At 55.5% G+C, this 18,321-nt stretch overlaps 1 protein-coding gene across 8 annotated transcripts in view; it reads left to right on the forward strand.

Moving 5' to 3' along the window:
• Positions 1 to 11,319, forward strand: part of STK40 (serine/threonine kinase 40) — a 46,894-nt gene extending 35,575 nt beyond the window's left edge. For 6 of the 8 annotated variants that reach the window (XM_063627921.1, XM_063627918.1, XM_063627922.1 and 3 more), the window contains 5 exons: positions 2,139 to 2,254; positions 6,684 to 6,828; positions 6,967 to 7,086; positions 7,498 to 7,582; positions 8,977 to 11,319. In XM_063627921.1, coding sequence (XP_063483991.1) covers positions 2,139 to 2,254; positions 6,684 to 6,828; positions 6,967 to 7,086; positions 7,498 to 7,582; positions 8,977 to 9,195 — 685 coding nt within the window. In that variant the 3' untranslated portion in view covers positions 9,196 to 11,319. Of the gene's footprint in view, positions 1 to 2,138; positions 2,255 to 6,683; positions 6,829 to 6,966; positions 7,087 to 7,497; positions 8,938 to 8,976 lie in introns of those variants that run through there. The other 2 variants (XM_063627917.1, XM_055254718.2) reach the window with 1 other exon arrangement.
• The last annotated feature ends 7,002 nt before the right edge of the window (positions 11,320 to 18,321 follow it).

An 18,321-nucleotide genomic window follows, 5' to 3' on the forward strand; every position in this document is an offset into this window, starting at 1 on the left:
CAGGGGAGTGTTTCCAAACCTCAGGAGGACTTGGAGCTGCCCGCGCCGCTTCCTGTGGAGAGACTCCAGTGCGCCTGCCGCTCAGCCCTGCAGAGCCTCAGCTGCGCCTGCCCGTGCCCTGGCAGAGGGCGGGAAAGTCCCACCAGCAGTGTTGAGTTGAAAGCTCAGCCACACTGGCATGTGCTCTCCAGGGCCTGTTGTCACACCATGGCACCTCTCCCCTACCGCCTCCAAGACGGAGTCTTTCCTACCAGGTGTGCCAACCATCGGGGATGAGAGGACAACACCAGCTTCTACTATTTGCCAGGCACTGGGCTAAGTGCCCTCCATGAGCTTATCTTATCTTGCTGAATCCTGACCCAGTTATGGAATTCGGTGCTAGGATTTCACTGTTGTACACATGAGGAAATTGAGGTTTAGCAAGAGATTCACACAGCAAGGAAGTGGCAGAGCCAGGACTGGGAACCTGACTCCCAAACCCACTGTACTCTCTCCTGAGCTGTCCTCCTCCCAGCGTCTTGAGCCTCAGAGACCCACAGGATGCCTCTTCAGCTTCCGCAGCCATCTCTGACCAGGGGAGAAAACCCTCAATGCCTCTGCTCTGTGGGAACCTTCTGGACAAGAGGCCTGAGCAGCCCCATATTCAGGGCAGCGGCACTGGAGCTTCAGAGCTAGAGCAGTCCACTCCTTGACGTGCAAGTGACCCTTCGCAGTGACTCTTCACCTGTGCGCTCAGGCTCTAGCCGTCCGCGGGCCACCAGTCAGATTCCTATGGCAGCTGACAGGGCGGACCTGTGTAGGCACTGGAGTCTGCGTTTCCATGGGGAATCCAGAGGACAGGCTGGCCTTTGTTTTGCATCAAGCCGTTTGCCAGCAGAATTCCCCAAGATCACCGAGGGCTCTCAGAGCCTCCTGGACGCAGCTCCTGGGGAAATCCACCAGCAGCCACACATGCCCTGTGCCTCTGAGAACTCTGAGAGTTGATTGTAGGGAGAGGCAGCCCAAGGCCCCCATGGAGCTTTCCTTCCTGCTGTCCTCCCAGCTTCTCCCCCAGCTTCTCCACCCAGCCAGCCAACACAGGAGCAGAGCAGTTAGGTAGAGAGGCACCCTTCCTCACTGCCTGCCCCAGTGGGCCAGGAAACCTTACCCAGGCCTCTTAGACAGGGCCTGCCCACCCTCCCAGCCCCCGGTGTGGTGTAAGGTGTAAGGGTCCTCTCAGGGCACTTCCTTTTGTCTATATGTGAGTTTTCTCCAAAGGATCAGAGCCCAAAGCTGCCCTGCGCCACGCCTTTCAGAGGGAGGGTCTGTGATGTTCTAGCCAGGGCAGAGTCACAAGTACGAGGTAAGGGATGAGTCAGCTTTGATGGAACAGAAGGAAAAGTCATTCGGGGCCTGGGGCCCTTCCCAGGGACACATCTGGGCATGAGGCAGCTGTCGGTTATGTGCACAGGTCTGGGGCCCTGCAGACCTGGGCTTGGATCCTGCTCTTCTGCTCACCAGCTGCATGACCTTGGCCAAGTCCTTTCACTTCCCTGTGCCTTTGTTGTATCACCTGAAACAGGACAGTTAGAAAATTCCCCTGGTTGGCCACTGTCAGTTTCTTCCTCTGCGGTGGTTGTGGGGCCAAGTGAGAACTGACATACTCCATGGTGCGGAGGTGGCTCAGGGCCAGCCCTTGGGTCACCTTCCGAGGTGGAGTCACTCACCTCTGCTGGACTTCTTTTTCCTCGTGTGTGAATGAGGAAATTGAACTAAATCTCAGATCACTCCAAGTCTGGAATATTACATGAGGCTGTTTTTGAGAAGTCTCTGAAAGTTGTTCTAAGCCCTAAGCTGTACCCCGAGATTCAGCCAGGGCAGCAGGTCCAGGCATGGCCTGTGCAACACTCAGGTACCTGGGAGAGAAGCCGATCCCTGCTGGGACAGCTCAGCTGGTGGCCAGAAAAGTCTGGGGCCTGATTCCTCTGCTCTGCTCCCTGGAGAGGGGGTCGGGGCAGCTGCTTCACCCTCTGACGAGAAGAAGCCCACCTCCTACTGTTCAGGATTGGGGGTTGGCCCAGCGAGGTGTGCCCTGCCCGCGTGTCTTGTGCCTATTGCTATAGACACCGAGGTTTGTTCACTCTGTCTTCCACTCCTAGGACACATCGGATAACCATCACCAACTTCTGCCTCGGGAAGCATCTGGTGAGCGAGGGGGACCTGCTGAAGGACCAGAGAGGGAGCCCTGCCTACATCAGTCCCGACGTGCTCAGCGGTACGTGTGTGTGCCAGACAGTGGGCCTCTAAGCTCAATACAGCCAGGCTCTGTGACAATCCACTCAGCAAATCTGTGGGCAGGCCCTGGGCAAGGTGCTGGGGCTTCACTGGGGCCCAGACCAGTACTGTCCCTCCCCATACAAAATGCTCGGTCTGTTGGAGGTAGAGGACGTAATGGTAACATGAATGCATGTTTAATTCCTCTGAGATTAGTGCTAGGGAGGAACGGGATTGCTGTGAGAGTGGAGGAAGGGTGCTTGGAGGACTTTCCCCACGAGGGGACAGTTGAGCTATGATCTTAAGGGGAACTAGGAATTCCCTGGGTGTGTGTGACTGGGCTGAGGCTGAGGGTCCCAGAGGCAGCACAGCACGTTGGAGCAATTGCAAGCTGCTCAGAAAGGGAGCCTGGTTCAAGGGGAAGCCAGAGAGGTGTGCAGGGGCCAGATGAGGCAAGGCCTGACATGGGCCTCTTTAAGAGACATCATCCTTTACTTCAAGTGCGAGTGGAAGCCACTGAACAGTTCTTAACTGAGTGTGCCACTGTGAGTTTGCGTTTCAGAGCCCTCACTCCCTGTCTGTGTTCATTCATTCTGTTACTGTTTGCTGAGGGCCACCCAGGCCTTGCAAAGCTCTGTTCTAGACACTTTGGAGACAACAGGGAACAAAGTAGACAAACATTGCTGCCTTCATGGAGCTGACTTTCTAGTGAGGATGAGACAGATAATACACAAAACAAATAAATAACTCACAGGCCGGGTGCAGTGGCTCATGCCTATAATCCCAACACTTTGGGAGGCTGTGGCAGGCAGATCACAAGGTCAGGAGTTCGAGACCAGCTTGGCCAATATGGCGAAACCCTGTCTTTACTAAAAATACAGAAATTAGCCAGGCATGGTGGCAGTTGCCTGTAATCCAAGCTACTCAGGAGGCTGAGGCAGGAGAATCGCTTGAACCCAGGAGGTGGAGGTTGCAGTGAGCCGAGATTGCGCCACTGCACTCCAGCCTGGGCAACAGAGTGAGACTCCATCTCAAAAAAAAAAAGAAAAAAACTCATAAAGTTACTGCCCACTGATCTGATTTCCAAGTTCCAGACACTGTGCTGAGCGTGACTCGCATTATCTGTTTAAACCACACAGCTACTCTGTGAGGCCAGTATCTATCTTGTCCTTTTTTCACAGAGGAGGAAATTGAGGCTCAGAGAGATGACATCTCTTGTCCAAAGTCATAGCTAATAAATAGTAAACTGGAAAATGGAGGCGCAGCCCCAGGGCTGCCTCCCACTAAAGCCCATTCTCCCATCTCTCTCACTGTCGGCTCTGCTGCTTTCTCTTTCCGCCTTGTCCTTGACCCAAATTCTTTAGGGAACCGGGGCTTACACCAGCTCCCATCCCTCCAACATGGAGAACTCGGGGTCGTCTCCAAGATCCTTCATCCCCACCCCACACATGAGTGCACCCTCTCCGTGCAGTGGCAGAGCCAGCCGCGTCCCAGGTCTTCACACATGTCCTGGTGAGCAGGCTGCTGTAATACAAGCCCTTAGAACTCCCTCAGAGGCTCCCCCAACTGCCGCTTCTGCTGGAGAGCCAGGCCTGTCCCCAGGGCTGCCCATGTGCAAAGACAGTAGCACCATTCCCCAGACCTGGGGGTTTTGGTTAGAGTCACTACAGCCTCTGCTAGAGGGAACTGGGTGCCAGGGGTATAACCCTAACTCCTGGGGCACCACCCCCGTGGCCCAGCACAGTCTGGTACCCTCCACAGTAATCCCCAAAGCATCCCCATAGGAGATAGAGCCAGGCTGCTTCCTCCACCCAGCCTGTGAGTGGGGCTGTGCCTGTTTGCAGGGCTCGGGCTGGGGGCTGGCCCTGGTTGGGACTCCTCTCTTGCAGCACCAGCCTAGAGTGGCCTTCATTTGCAGTCTGAGGCTCTGTGGCCCTCCCTGCTGTTGCCAGCAGCCTATCCTTCTGGCTCTTCCAGACTTGTGCCAGTCTTGGGGGATGAAACAAAGGAATCTGATGAATCAGAGAGAGTCCTTGGCTGGGAGACCAGAGACCTGGGTTCTCATTCTGGCCTTGCTTTTGAACCAGCTGTATGATCACAGCCTCCAGTCTCCTTCCGACTTCAGCCTCCTCCCTCCTGGGTTAGAAGCTGAAGTACCAGCCCTACCATGTGGGTTTTGGACCCAGGTCTGCCCTTTCATTTATTCTCCATGTGCCCAGCATGGGCATGAGGCATGGAGCTGTGGAAAGGCAGACCTGGTCTGGCCCTCATGGAGGTAATAGTCTGGCTAATAATCGTGTGAATTTGAGGAAGTTACAGACCTCTCTGGGCCTCCGTTTTCTCATCTATAAAATAGGGATGGCAGTAGTAGTACCTGAGGGATTAAATAATGCCCTTAACCAGCCAGGCGCGGTGGCTCATGCCTGTAATCCCGACATTTTGGGAGGCCGAGGCGGGCGGATCACGAGGTCAGGAGATCGAGACCATCCTGGTTAACCTGGTTAACACGGTGAAACCCCGTCTCTACTAAAAATACAAAACATTAGCCGGGCGTGGTGGCGGGCGCCTGTAGTCCCAGCTACTCGGGAGGCTGCGGCAGGAGAATGGCGTGAACCTGGGAGGCGGAGCTTGCAGTGAGCCAAGATCACGCCACTGCACTCCAGCCTGGGCGACAGAGCGAGACTCCGTCTCAGAAAAAAAAAAAAAATTATATATCTATATATGTAATGCCCTTAACCTAGTGTCTGGCATGATCATTCCTGAAAGGGAAGCTTGCGGGTACAGTGTCCCCTCAGAAGCCAAAGCCCAGGGAAGGTCGCCTGCCCAGGTCAGGCTCCCAGCGAATTTGTCTGGGGAGGGGCCATTCATACCTCCAGGTCAGGGCAGAGGCTCGGGCTGAGGGAACCCTACGCAGGTCCTGGAAGCAGATCCTTCCTGCCTAAGCCAGCAGGACAGCTCAACAGGAAGCAGCTTCCAGACACAGGAGGAGAGGCAGCACCTTTTCTGGAGCCAGACAGAGCTAAGAATGGTGGTACAAGTAATAGATTCTGTACTGGCAACCCCACTTGGTGGAGCAAGTTCTAGGAAAAGGGGGCTGTCCTCGAGTCGGCCATGGGGTCAGCCACACAGTCACCGCAGCTGCTCTTTGGCACCGGGCACTGGAAAGAGCCAAGCATGGCACAGCCTGGAAGGAGCTTGGGAGAAGCTCGTCTTCCACGGAACTACCTGCTATACCAGCCAGGGCAGGTGCTTATTCCCCACAGCAGCCCTCTGTGGTAGGCGGCAGTGCCATCCTGAAGGTGCCGTGGTACCTTCTGAAGACGCAGGCTGAGGCCTGTAATGGCGCTGCCATGCACACATGGCACACCCTCTCCCGGTGAAACTGCGTGCCCTTCACTGGGCCCTGGTCGTCCAGGGAGATGACGCCACGGTGCCTGGCAGCATCTCTTCCACGCCCACGGAGAACGGAGTTGTGTTCTGGGGTCCAGGCTGCCACAGCCTGCTGGTGTACCAGAAGGTGCATCGCAAGGAGTGGGCAGGGCCAAGGGCTTTCAAACGCTCCAGTAGTCTTCATATTTCGCATTTGGGGGAGTAGGTCAGACAATGGCTGGCACATGGGAGGTGCTGTATTGCTGCTGGGTGGGTGGACAGGTTGCCCTGAAAGCAGGCAAGCAGCAGGGCCTGACAGTCAGATGTGGGCCCACTGAGCAGCCATGTGGCCCTGGACAGAGCAGATCACTGGGCCGCAGTGTGCTCAAGCTGTGGAGCAGTTAGTGAAATAAGTGTTTCTTCCAGTGCTGTCCTGAAGCGGGTGCTCAGTTAGATTTCTGCTCCTTTTCGCTTTACAGATGAGGAGACTCTCACAGAGAGGTGAATTAAGTGGACAGCCTTCATTTCGCAAATACTTGGGTCCGTGCTGGGCACTGAGGCTCAGCAGTGAACACCGCAGGAAGGCACCTGCACCTGCGAACTTTCCTTCTAGAGGGGAGACGGGGAGTCACAAGTAGACAAAGGAGGGGACCTGCAAGTGGTCATCTGGGCTGTGAAGGAGGCAGGCAGGGTGTGGGGATGGTGACAGGCGGAGCGGCCAGCTCATCTGGAGCCAGCTAGTTATCTGCTGTGCCAGCGTTCTTGACCTGCTGTGCTGGGTGCTGGGGCTGCAGACCCAGGCCTGGCTCCCAGGGGCTCGCCATCTGGCCAGGCGGGGCAGGTGCTGTGAGCAGGTGCTGAGTGAGCCCTCCTCTTGGGGGTCAGGAGAGGCGCATCCTGAGGAACAGGGGAGCGGGGAGCACGGGCAGGAGCTCAGAGGACGGCTCGGGGGGGACCGGAAGTGAGGGTGGCAGGTGGAGGGTCCTGGGTGGGATTCCAGGCTGGTGAGCCGCGGTGGTGCTGTGGCCTGAAGACTGAGTGTGGTGTGTGTGTGCCCGCAGGCCGGCCGTACCGTGGCAAGCCCAGTGACATGTGGGCCCTGGGCGTGGTGCTCTTCACCATGCTGTACGGCCAGTTCCCCTTCTACGACAGCATCCCGCAGGAGCTCTTCCGTAAGATCAAGGCTGCCGAGTACACCATCCCTGAGTGAGTCCTGCCTCCCGGGGGGCGGGGGGCAGCCGGCCCGATGGGCTCAAGGCAGGGAAACGGCACAGTGAGCCTGGGCATCCTGGCCACAGACCCAGCACCACCCACTGAGCCCTCCTCCCCAACTCCCTGCCTCAGGGATGGACGGGTTTCTGAGAACACCGTGTGTCTCATCCGGAAGCTGCTGGTCCTTGACCCCCAGCAGCGCCTGGCCGCTGCCGACGTCCTGGAGGCCCTCAGTGCCATCATTGCCTCGTGGTAAGTGGACAGGCACTTGACCGGGCACAAGGCTGTGTCCTCAGGGCCTCTGCCCATCCTACCCAGAAAAGCAGCCAGTAGTCAGCCTGCTTCTCTGCCAGGTAGAGTCAGATTTCCGGATTCTCTGCCTGGGCAAGATTGGGAGGGCATAGGCAGAACTGAAGGTTGAGCAACTATGGGCTGCCATAGTTACCCAGGCCCTGCCAGCGGGGGGTGGGCATTGCCTCACTGAGTTCTCACCACCACCTGTAAGGGAGAAATTGTCCCCCTTTATGGCATAAGAAAACTGAGGCTCAGAGAAGCAGTCTGTCATGGCAGGAACACAACCCAGGTGTGTCTGACTCCAGTTAAGTCTGGGATCAATGGACCTGGTCTCTCTGGGGCCAGCCTGACCTGTCTGCCTCCCTGCAGGCAGTCCCTGTCATCTCTGAGTGGGCCTTTGCAAGTGGTTCCTGACATCGATGACCAAATGAGCAATGCGGATAGCTCCCAGGAGGTGAGTTGGGGAGGGCAGATGGGCCATTACCCAGCCCCAAGGGACGGGCTTCTGGGGGCAGGCAGGGCGAGGGCAGAGGTGGCAGCTCCCCGCAGGCCACAGGGTTTCCTTGGTCTTCTTCCCCAGCCTTGGGGCGGGAAAGGGAGACTTCAGTCCTCAGCCTGGGCTGCCTGGGGCCTGCCTTGGGCTTGGTGTAGCTGGAGATCTTTGGCCAGAGAGACCTGTGAGACAGCCGAGCTGGAGCCAGCGCCCAAGTGGCCCAGGCCAGCCCTCTCAGCTTCCTCCTGCTGCCCAAGTCACATTTCTCTGCCCCTCTGACTCAGAGTTCTCTCTCACCCTTCCTGCTTTTCATTTTTCAGATGATTCATTTCTCCCTATTTCTTTCGTTCCCATTCCCTGCACTGGAGAAAGTGTTGGGCCTAGGGTGGGGGCAGAGACTTGGGCACCAGGCAGCAGAGGGCAGGTGATCTTAGGGTGCCCCCTGGAGGGCAGGGCTTGGCCAAGCAACAGCATTGCTGGGCCTTGGATATTGGAAGGACCTTCCCTCCCTGGCCCACCTTGGAGCTCCACAGTGAGCAGTGTGCAGGTAGGACCAGGAGGGGCCGTGCCTGGGAGAGCCTCCCAGAGCCTCCTGGCCCCCGAGGAAAGAGAGTTCCAATCCCTACCCACCTCCAGCTTCCACCCTTTAGCTGTTTGGCTAAAATCATCATCACTAGCCCACAGTGAGTGCCTACCCCGAGGGCACCTCATTCAGCCCTCACTGCGGGCCTGCGTGGCCTGTGTTCTTAGCCCCATGTTACAGAAGAGGAAGCAGGGTTGGAGAGGACTTTCCCAAAGCCACACAGCTTAGAAGTAAGTAGTGGAGCTAAGCCTTGAACCCAAGTCTGATCCCGAAGCCCTGCTGTCTTCTGTGGTGACTGGCGCGGGGACACCACTTCAGCTTCTGTTACCATCTGCCTAGACCATCCCGGGGAGCTCAGCATGGGGCCCTGTGTATGTGGCTCCCCCACGTGCTGAGCCCCCAGCCCAGGGCTTGCTCGTACCTCTTGACGTGCATTAGCTGCCTCAGGGCTCAGAGAACCTTTGCGAGGAGCAGACAGCTAAGGCTTCGGAGGGAAAGTGACCTCTCACGCAGCCAGTGAGTTAGGAAGCGTAAGTCTGCGTCAGTCCCAGGTCTGCAGAGCGGCCTGCAAGGCGAGTGCAGGTTGGCTGGAGGGGGTCAGGGACCCACCCTCAGCGCCACTCCTGCCCCCCACGTTGAGGCCTGAGGGTGTGGTGCCTGGAAGTGTGACTGCAGGAGCCAGGCTGCCAGCACTCTTGCCCGCCCTCCTGTCTGCTGCGCTGCCTTCATCTGGGTTTATCTTTGTCTCCTTCCCACCCTCCCCGCCTCAAAGGCGAAGGTGACGGAGGAGTGCTCCCAGTACGAGTTTGAGAACTACATGCGTCAGCAGCTGCTGCTGGCCGAGGAGAAGAGCTCCATCCACGACGCCCGGAGCTGGGTGCCCAAGCGGCAATTCGGCAGCGCACCACCGGTGCGACGGCTGGGCCACGACGCACAGCCCATGACCTCCTTGGACACGGCCATCCTGGCGCAGCGCTACCTGCGGAAATAACAGCCTCAGCCGGGGCCACCAGCACTGCTGCCACTTCTTCCAGCCCCAGCCAAAGGCATGGCTGTCAGGGCTGGGCCCTGTAGTGCTGGACTCTCCCGGGTCGCAACAGGGACAGGGCAGGGACAGGGACAGCCCAGGTCACACGTGGGGTCTGCAGAGGTACCACGAAGCTACCTTTTGGGATGATTGCTCGATTGTTTGGTTTTTAAATCTGAGAAGCCTAGATAACTAATCTGCTTTTAATCATGATGTTTTAATCTACCTCTGTCTCTTTAACCATGCTGTCTCTAGACTGAGTGAGAGGGAGGAGGGAGCCTGCTCACCCACTCCAGGGCCTTCCCCAGCGGCCACCAACTGACCTGGGGCGCTGCTCCCCACAGTCCAAATAAGCTGAAAGTGCAGCTCGCTGCAGGCCCCAGAGCGAGTGTCCCCTCCTCCCTGCTCTCCCAGGCCCCTGCCACAGCCTCTTTCCGTCCCTCTCCTTCTGACCCAGGCCCCTCAGTCCAAGCTTTGGAAAACCTTCACCTCATCTTAAGCGGAACTCAAATATATTTATTTTTTTACCATACCAACTTCTCTCCCATCTCGAGGTGGCTCAGCCCATGGCCACTCCCTGCCCGCAGCCTGGCTGGACAGCAAGGAGTCCACAGCCCACACGTGGGCTCCCTCCTCACCCCCGGGCAGGGAAGCCCCTCCTGCCAGCCCCTGTCCCCTTTCAGCCCGCCAGTCCCTCTCTGCTGCCGGTGATGGGAGGCCTTTCTAGACCTGGCTCTTTCTCTCCCATCTCAGTGGCTTCTCTGAGGTGCTGTACACGCGTGTTAACCTGTTCCCTTCTCCATCCTTCCCCGTGGTACCGAGCTCACGTGGATTCCCGATGCGAAGGGGCCCAGGAGTTGGGCTGCAGGCCTGGCCGTGAGCGGGGGCCGCCTGCACGCTCTCCTAGCCTACTCTTGTGTTTAGGGGATGGTGGGGGCATCTCCCAGTGCCCTTGCCTCATAATAGGTGTGGTGACTCTCCCGGTAGACCCCAGCAAGGGTCCTCCATGGTGTTGGGGGATTCAGGAGAACTGTAGGGATTGGGGGACCCTGCCTGCCTGGCTTGAGAACAGCCCTGCTGCCCTTTTGAGCCGAGATTTTGAAGTGGATGCCCGTCTTGCCAGAAATGCTGTTCTCACCAGAATGCCCCCCTCCCCTTGCCCTCACTGGACTTGGCCCTGCCTGATGCCAAGCAAAGACCCTTCCCCAGAGGCCTACCCCCCATATGTCCTCAGAGAGGTTGAGTGTCCCCTCCAGGCAGTCATGGGCCCTGAGGCCCCTCCTGCCTGGCCCTGCTCCCCAGTGGGAAGGTGACTGTGTTTCCCAGAGTGTGAGCCGCTCTCCTCCCGCTAAAAAGCTGACTCACTGTGAGTGACCTTGGGCAAGTTCCCAAACCTCCTTGTGCCTCAGTTTCCCCATCTGGAAAAAATGGGGCCACCTCTTGCCAGCAGTAGCAGGGCTGCCCACGCCCCTTTCTCCCCATGCCCCATCCAGCACTTGGGCGCCTCATGCCTCTGCCTCAGTGGGCCTGTGCGAGCCCGCTGGAGCCCAGCACTTACTCCCCCTGAGCAGCGAGCCTGTGTCTGTCTCAGCTGTCCAGCGCTGAGGGCCAGGGTCTTGTGCCGTGGGGCTGGGGGTGCCCTCTTTTCTATATTTATTTCATAAAAGTCTCCTGTGGGAGCGGAAATGCAGTCCGGCCTAGGGCTCCCAGCCCTTGACTGTCCTCCTGTGAGGGCCTGAAGCTGGGCCAGGGCCCGTCGCGGCGGAGCCCCCGCTCAGCAGCCCACCGGCTCCCTCCAGGCTGCTGCCCGTGCATGGTCTTTCTCCTCCTTTTCAAAGCAATAGCCGCCGGGTCTGCAAAGCCCTGTCAGACAGACTGGGCCCTTCCAAGGTCAAGCCATGTGTCTGATCACATTTCTGGTGAAGCAAAGGAGAGGAGGATGGGCAGCCCTCACTGGGTGTCACACACTGAGAGAAGTCCTATTGTAAAGAAACGGAAAAAGTCACAAAAAAGTTTGTATAAAGACATATTTTTGTACTACATGGGGACTCTTCCTGCATGTCAGCAATAAAACTTCCTGATCTGGAACCACTGTGGCCTGCGTCTCCTGCGTTCTTGCCTTCCCTGCCTACATCTCGGCCTCTCCAGCCCCGACCCAGCCCCATCCCTCTCCATCCCAGCTGAGTGGTGCAGGATTCCCAACTGACTTCCTGCGGCTCTGAGTGTGCCCCCTCCCTGCTCCCTGCAGCCAGCAGGTGGCACCCGGCACCACTGTCTTGGCGGGGGAGGGGAACCTGAAGCGCCCAGCAGCCTCTTGAGACCTGTGCATCTGCCCGCCGCCCAAGTGGGAGCTCCCTGCTTGGCTTGGCCCAGCCCCTGACCTTGCATGCAGGAGGCAGCGGGGCATCCCAGCACCACAGCAGTTTAAGGGTATTGATCCTCTCTCTGCCGAACTCCATCTGGGGTGGGGGAGCCTGCTGCCCCAGACAGACTGCCCATGTGCCCATCCAGGACAGCCAGGGAAGGAGAAGGCCCAGCCAGGCCTCTTCCTGCTCCACCCTCCCCCTCCCTCTCCTCAATAGGAAGCCAAGGGCTTCCTTCCTTTTCTTCCTTCCTTCCTTTGCTTAAATTTAGACTTTGGGCCAGGCACAGTGGTTCATGCCTGTCATCCTAGCACTTTGGGAGGCTGAGGCGGGTGAATCACGAGGTCAGAAGTTCAAGACCAGCCTGGCCAAGATGCCAAAACCCCGTCTCTACTAAAAATACAAAAATTAGCCAGGCATGGTGGCAGGCGCCTGTAATCCCAGCTACTCAGGAGGCTAAGGCAGAGAACTGCTTGAACCCGGGAGGCGGAGGTTGCAGTGAGCCGAGATAAGCCTGGGCGATGGAGTGAGATTCCATCTTAAAAAAAAAAAAAAAAAAAAAGAAAAAAATTTAGACTTTGCAGATTGCGCTTCATTCTAGCAGTGAAGCTAGAGGTAGGCTGGCCCCTCCCCGGGCACACCACAGCACCCACGCGGACACACTTCTGTGTCCAGGAGCCCACACCCAGGCCACTCAAGGAACAAGGTCTGTGCAGGCAGAGCCCTTCCCAGTCAGGGGTCCACAGACCAAGAGGGGCACCTCCAAGATGTGAGAAGGCTCTGATCTTCTGCAGTGCTTCAGAGCACAGCCCCGGGCCCCTCACTCCTCCACCTCACAGTTCCACACCTGCCCCAGCAGCCACCGTCCAAAGATTTTGCCCATTACATTTGGCCCATGCCTCACCCATCCTGGATGCTCTGCTGGGAGGTGCCCCCGCTCCCGGTCCACCAGTGCCACTCTCAGCCCTGGACCTTGTCTCTATGTTCAGCCTCACTCCTGTCCCGCCACCCATTAAGCCTCTGTTCAGGGCACATATACCTCCTGGGCACCTACACGTGTCACTCTTACATTCAGCAAAACACAAGACAGCAAGCTCCCTGCAGGCGGGGGCTTTGTTTTGCTCACCCTTACCTCCTCTGCACCTGGGTCTGGGCCTGGTACACCCTGGCGCTCCTGAACTGTTTGGTGTATTGATCGAAACTGTTTCTCGGCTGTGAGTCGGTCAATTTAACGAAAACAAAAGTGAACTTCTTGGATTGCTGTTCCTTCACAGGTTTTACTACAAGCCCTGTGGCAGCAAAGGAAAGAGAAAGTACCAGAAGGATGGGTGGGACCAGTGCGGTCACACTGACCACTCGTGTGCTCCTGAAAGGTCAAACCAAATGAGAACTGGGAAGCTGGCATCCCCTTTGGCCACCCTGGTCTCCAGTGTCCCTGGGAAGAGCCAAACTGCACCTGTCAAACTAGCAGAAGTGGAAAGGGAACGAGGAATGGTCTTGGTGGCTGGATTGTTCAGGCTCTGAAGCCAAGTTGGCCTGACTTTCTCTGTCCCTCTGTCCCTCCTTCCCTCCCTCTCGTCCTTCTCTCTCACACCCCATGTCCAATCCACTGCTACTCCTGTTGGCTGGCCCTACCTTCAGAACACGGGCAGAATCTGACCACTTGTCACAGCTCCACTGCAACCACCCTAAGCCTCCATCTCTGGCCTCCTGGTCTCCCACTCTTCCCCTGCCACAGTCCAGGCACCACGTGGTAGCCAGAGTGAGCCTTCGAAAACCTGATTGTGTCCCTCTTCTGTTCACAACCCTCTGATGGCTTCTCCTCCGTGCAGGAGAAAATCCAAAGGTCTGTGTGGCTTATAAAGCTCTACACCATGAGTCTGCACACCTGGGTACCTCCCCACCTTCTCAGCCCTTCACCCCTCACTCTATTCCTGCTGCTTGGGCCCCTGATCCTGAACAAGCCAAGCAGGCTTCTGCTGCGCGGCCTCTGTAAGGTTAGCCGAGAGAAAGGACGAGTAGGCCCAAAGTCAGGCAAGCAATTTTTTTTTTTTTTTTTTTTTTTTGAGACGGAGTCTCGCTCTGTCGCCCAGGCTGGAGCGCAGTGGCGCAATCTCGGCTCACTGCAAGCTCCGCCTCCCGGGTTCACGCCATTCTCCTGCCTCAGCCTCTCCGAGTAGCTGGGACTACAGGCGCCCGCCACCACGCCCGGCTAATTTTTTGTATTTTTAGTAGAGACGGGGTTTCACCGTGGTCTCGATCTCCTGACCTCGTGATCCTCCCTCCTTGGCCTCCCAAAGTGCTGGGATTACAAGCGTGAGCCACCGCGACCGGCCCAGGCAAGCAATTTTTATTCGTCCTGCCAGGCTGCTCCTTGACAGGCAGAGGAGGCACCCCCGCTTACAGACTGCAGCAGGGCTTTACAGGGCGAGGAACTGGGTCAGGGTGTGTGAACCGAGTTGGGGGTGTAGGTGTCTTGACTGCATCCTGGAGATGTTTTTGCCAGCTTTGCTCAGCAGGTGTTCTGACCGCATCTTGGAACTGTTTGCCAGTTCAGCTGAAGTCTTCCGGACAAACAGTTACTCCAAGGGTCAGTTGTGGCGGGGGGTTTGCCTTTAGCCCTGGGGGAGCTGTGCGGAGGTCACAAAGGACTGTATTGCAAGACCCATGGGAAAGGAGGAGAATAGTCTGGTCGGGGTGACCCTAACATTCCGGCCTTTTAATAGTTGATAGAAAAGGGGGCGTTGTTTTCATCAGGCTGCTTCTAGCTGAGAGGGGGCGGTGGCTGGGGGAGAGGCTGGAAGGTAGGGGTTGGTTTGGGTTCTGGCTTTGAAATTGTTGGTGTTCTTGGAGTAGCATCATGTCTTGTATGGTTCCGTGGATGAAGGCTCGGATGCGCTTCTGTAAAAACTGGGTAAAGAGACCGGGCGCCGTGGCTCACGCCTGTAATCCCAGCACTTTGAGAGGCCGAGGCGGGTGGATCACGAGGTCCGGAGATCGAGACCATCCTGGCTAACACGGTGAAGCCCCATCTCTACTAAATATACAAAAAATTAGCCGGGCGTGTTGGCGGGCACCTGTAGTCCCAGCTACTCGGGAGGCTGAGGCAGGAGAATGGCGTGAACCCAGGAGGCGGAGCTTGCAGTGAGCCGAGATCGCACCACTGCACTCCAGCCTGGGCGCCAGAGCGAGACTCCATCTCTAAAATAAAAAAATATAAAATAAAATAAAATAAATAAAATAAAATAATAAAATAATAAAATAAAATAAGATAAATAAAATAAATAAAATAAAATAAAATAAATAAAATAAAATACACTGGGTAAAGAGACATAAGAGGCAGGACCCAAAGATTAGGAGAAGGAGAATGATTATGACAGGTCCAAGGAGTGGGAGTAGTCAGGAGGCCCAGGAGCTGAAGGGCCATAGGGGCCAGGAGGGCCAGGTGGAAGAGCTGTTATCCCTGATTTTTGAGCCGGGTCCTTTAATTTTTTAACGGCATCTTGAACCAGGCCTGACTGATTGAAATAGAAGCAGCATTCTTCATCTAGGAAGACGCAGATACCTCCTTTTTCTGCAGTAAGTAAATCGAGGCCCCTGCGGTTTTGAAGGCCTACTGCGGCTGGGGAGTCTAGTTGGGCCTGAAGTGTTGATATGGTGGATGCTAGGTCATCAATGTTATCAGAGAGGTCCTTGGATCGGGATTTGTAGTAATACGTAGAGGTTGCCATTCCTGCGAATCTAGTTCTTGCAGCTGCCGTAATGCCTAACCCTATTAGCAGGGGTATGAGCTGTACGGCTCGGCATCTGCGGGACGTTTGAATTTGGAAGGGTAGGGGTCTATCCCCAGGGGCTATGTCTATTTTTGGACTAAGGAAGGCTAGTGTGCAGGTTTCTGTCCAGTTAGTGGGTCAGCAGAGATAGGTGGAAGTGCCACAGAGAAAGAATATGCCCTGGCTAGGAAGGCGAAATTGGAGGTCTTTGGCAAAGAGGGCCTTTAGGATCTTGTTTTCTGACCACCAAGTGGAGAGAGAGGAAGACAGGGCCGCCCCGGTGAGTGGTTGGAAGGGATGGGTCGAGGTTAGTTGGCTAGCCCTACTGTTTTGTTTTCCCAATGTAGGAGGAAATATTATGTGTCCACTAAAAGTTGTTCCCCAGTGGGGGCTCTGGCTACCTGAGTTGTAAACAATTGGAGGCTGGGTGGGGGCTAGGGCATGGAGTCCATCCTGCAATTATCATACAGGGTTTGTGTCAATTGATGCAGAAACCTGAATTTATTGTGTTGAGATTAGTGGTTTGTATTTTCGGGGGAACCAGAAATTTTGAGTATTTGAGTGGGATTGTATACTGTTAGCATCTGGATACCAGCAGGTGCGGTGAGTTGTAGGGTGTAGTTGCATGAGCCAGTGGGGAGAGTGCCTAAAGGGGTTCCTGAGGGAAGGTGCGCTGTATACAAAGGGGTGCCTGTTGGTCTAATTTGGTATCAGATGTAAGTGCTCCTAAGATAACTTTGCTCCTGAAGGTATAGCGGGTGAGGTTGGTTTTATAACTTTTAAGTGCATTTACCCCTCCGAAGCTTCGATAGTGAGGATGGGGTGTCAGGTTGGTAAGGGTCCAATCTTTAAGTGGGACCAGGAAGGCATTTTTTGATATGGTTTCTGAGGGATGGACACAAAACCAGCAGTTATGTGCGAGGTCAGGATTGGTTTAAGTATTGTGTGTGCCTGTTGGATAGTTCGTTGCAGATGGAGTCGTAGTGAGGAGGAGAAGGGAAGGAGGAGTAAGCAGGCCAAGGATAAGAGTGAAGGTGAAGAAATTGGTTTCACCTGGGCTAAACTTACATCGTGCTCTTTGGAAGGTGAGATCAGTTACCCAGTTAAGGAGTGCTGTGAGGGTGGGTTGTTCTGGGTAAGAAAGAGTGAAGTGGCAAGACAGGCAAAGGCAGGACATTTAGGAGGGGCAGTCACTTATTAGTGGCCTTTATTCTGCTATGAGGAGGATTCTGAGGCTAAAGTTCTACCCTGGGGGTGTTACAGTACATCTTCCTATGGCAAAGGGCAGAGTAAGTGAGGCAACTCCTGTAAGGGCAGCTCAGTAAATGATTCCCATTAATGAGGGTTTTGATATTTAACAGTAAGGGATGGTAACTTATCTGTTATGTTCCATGGGGGGGGAGGGGGTTGGCGTCTTCTGGGATGGGTGTAAGGCTGAGTCAGGTTGGTCCAAGGAGGGTGCTGGAGTATTTACAGGGAACAGCTGGTTACAGTATTTACAGGGAACAGTCAGTGGCAGGTCAGTTGCAGGAGCCCTTTTTAACCTGGGAAGATGGTACCAAGAGTTATGTCCTGGCAGCTTGGCTGCAGTGGGGGTAGTGAGAAGAACTTGGAAAGGGCCTTCCCACTTTGGTTTAAGGTTTGTTGGAGTGACGGTTTTTAGGAAGACGTACTCTCCTGGCAGGAGAGTTTGCTCGGCGGGGCCTTGGTGGGGTTTTGGGAGGGCCTGGTCAGCTTGCTCGTGGGAGAGATGACGGATGAGGGAGAGTGTTGGGAGGTGCAACCTTGACACTCTCAGTTTTTGTGCAAAGGTTCGTCCCAAGAGGCTTATTTTCTATTGTAATACGGCTTGGCCACAATATAAATTAGACATTGGCTCCCAGTGGCATGATCTCTGTATTGAGATTGGGTCAGGTATTTGAAGTCTTTAAGTGTCGGTGCCGGGCGCGGTGGCTCACGCTTGTAATCCCAGCACTTTGGGAGGCCGAGGCGGGTGGATCACGAGGTCAGGAGATCGAGACCAGGTGAAACCCCGTCTCTACTAAAAATACAAAAAATTAGCCGGGCGTGGTGGCAGGCGCCTGTAGTCCCAGCTACTCGGAGAGGCTGAGGCAGGAGAATGGCGTGAACCCGGGAGGCGGAGCTTGCAGTGAGCCGAGATTGAGCCACTGCACTCCAGCCTGGGCGACAGAGCGAGACTCTGTCTCAAAAAAAAAAAAAAAAAAAAAAAAAAAAAAAAAAAAAATATATATATATATATATATATATATATATATATATGTGTCGGGATCGGAGGAAAAGGACCCAAGACGTTTTTCAGTTTGGGAAAGGTCAGAGAGGGAGAAGGGAACGTGGACACGAATGATTCCTTCAACTCTGGCAACCTCTCGGAGGGGAAGTATGGGGACCGGTTGTTGGACGTGCTGAGTTCGAGAGCAGGTATGAGGCGGAGATGGGGAGGAATCAGATTCCGAAGCTGGGTGGTTAGAGAGGGGAGGGGAAAGAGATAAGGCAGGAGCGGGAGCGTATGGTGGAGGATCGTGATGATCTGATGGAGGATTATGATGTTGCCAGGGAGGAGGAAAGCCGGCGAGGTCAAAGGAGTTGTCAGTTGCTGCGAAGGGGGGGTCTGCTGAGAGTAAATTGGGCTTAGAGCAGGTGAGGAGGATTTGGAAAGCGGAGAAGGATTGGCAAAGTGAAGGGCGGTTACAGAGGGTGAAGAAAGCCTGAACTAAGGAATTTCAGACCATTTTCCATCGCAATGGCAAAAATTGTCTAAGTCCCTGAGTATACTGAAATAGAAAGTACCATTTTGAAGCCACTGGGAGCCAATGTCTAATTTATATTGTGGCCAAGCCGTATTACAATAGAAAATAAGCCTCTTAGGACGAACCTTTGCACAAAAACTGAGAGTGTCAAGGTTGCACAAGCGACCCCGGGGGGTCGCTTTAGAC

Source organism: Symphalangus syndactylus, chromosome 12 (assembly GCF_028878055.3).
Source record: "Symphalangus syndactylus isolate Jambi chromosome 12, NHGRI_mSymSyn1-v2.1_pri, whole genome shotgun sequence".
NCBI lineage: Eukaryota > Metazoa > Chordata > Mammalia > Primates > Hylobatidae > Symphalangus > Symphalangus syndactylus.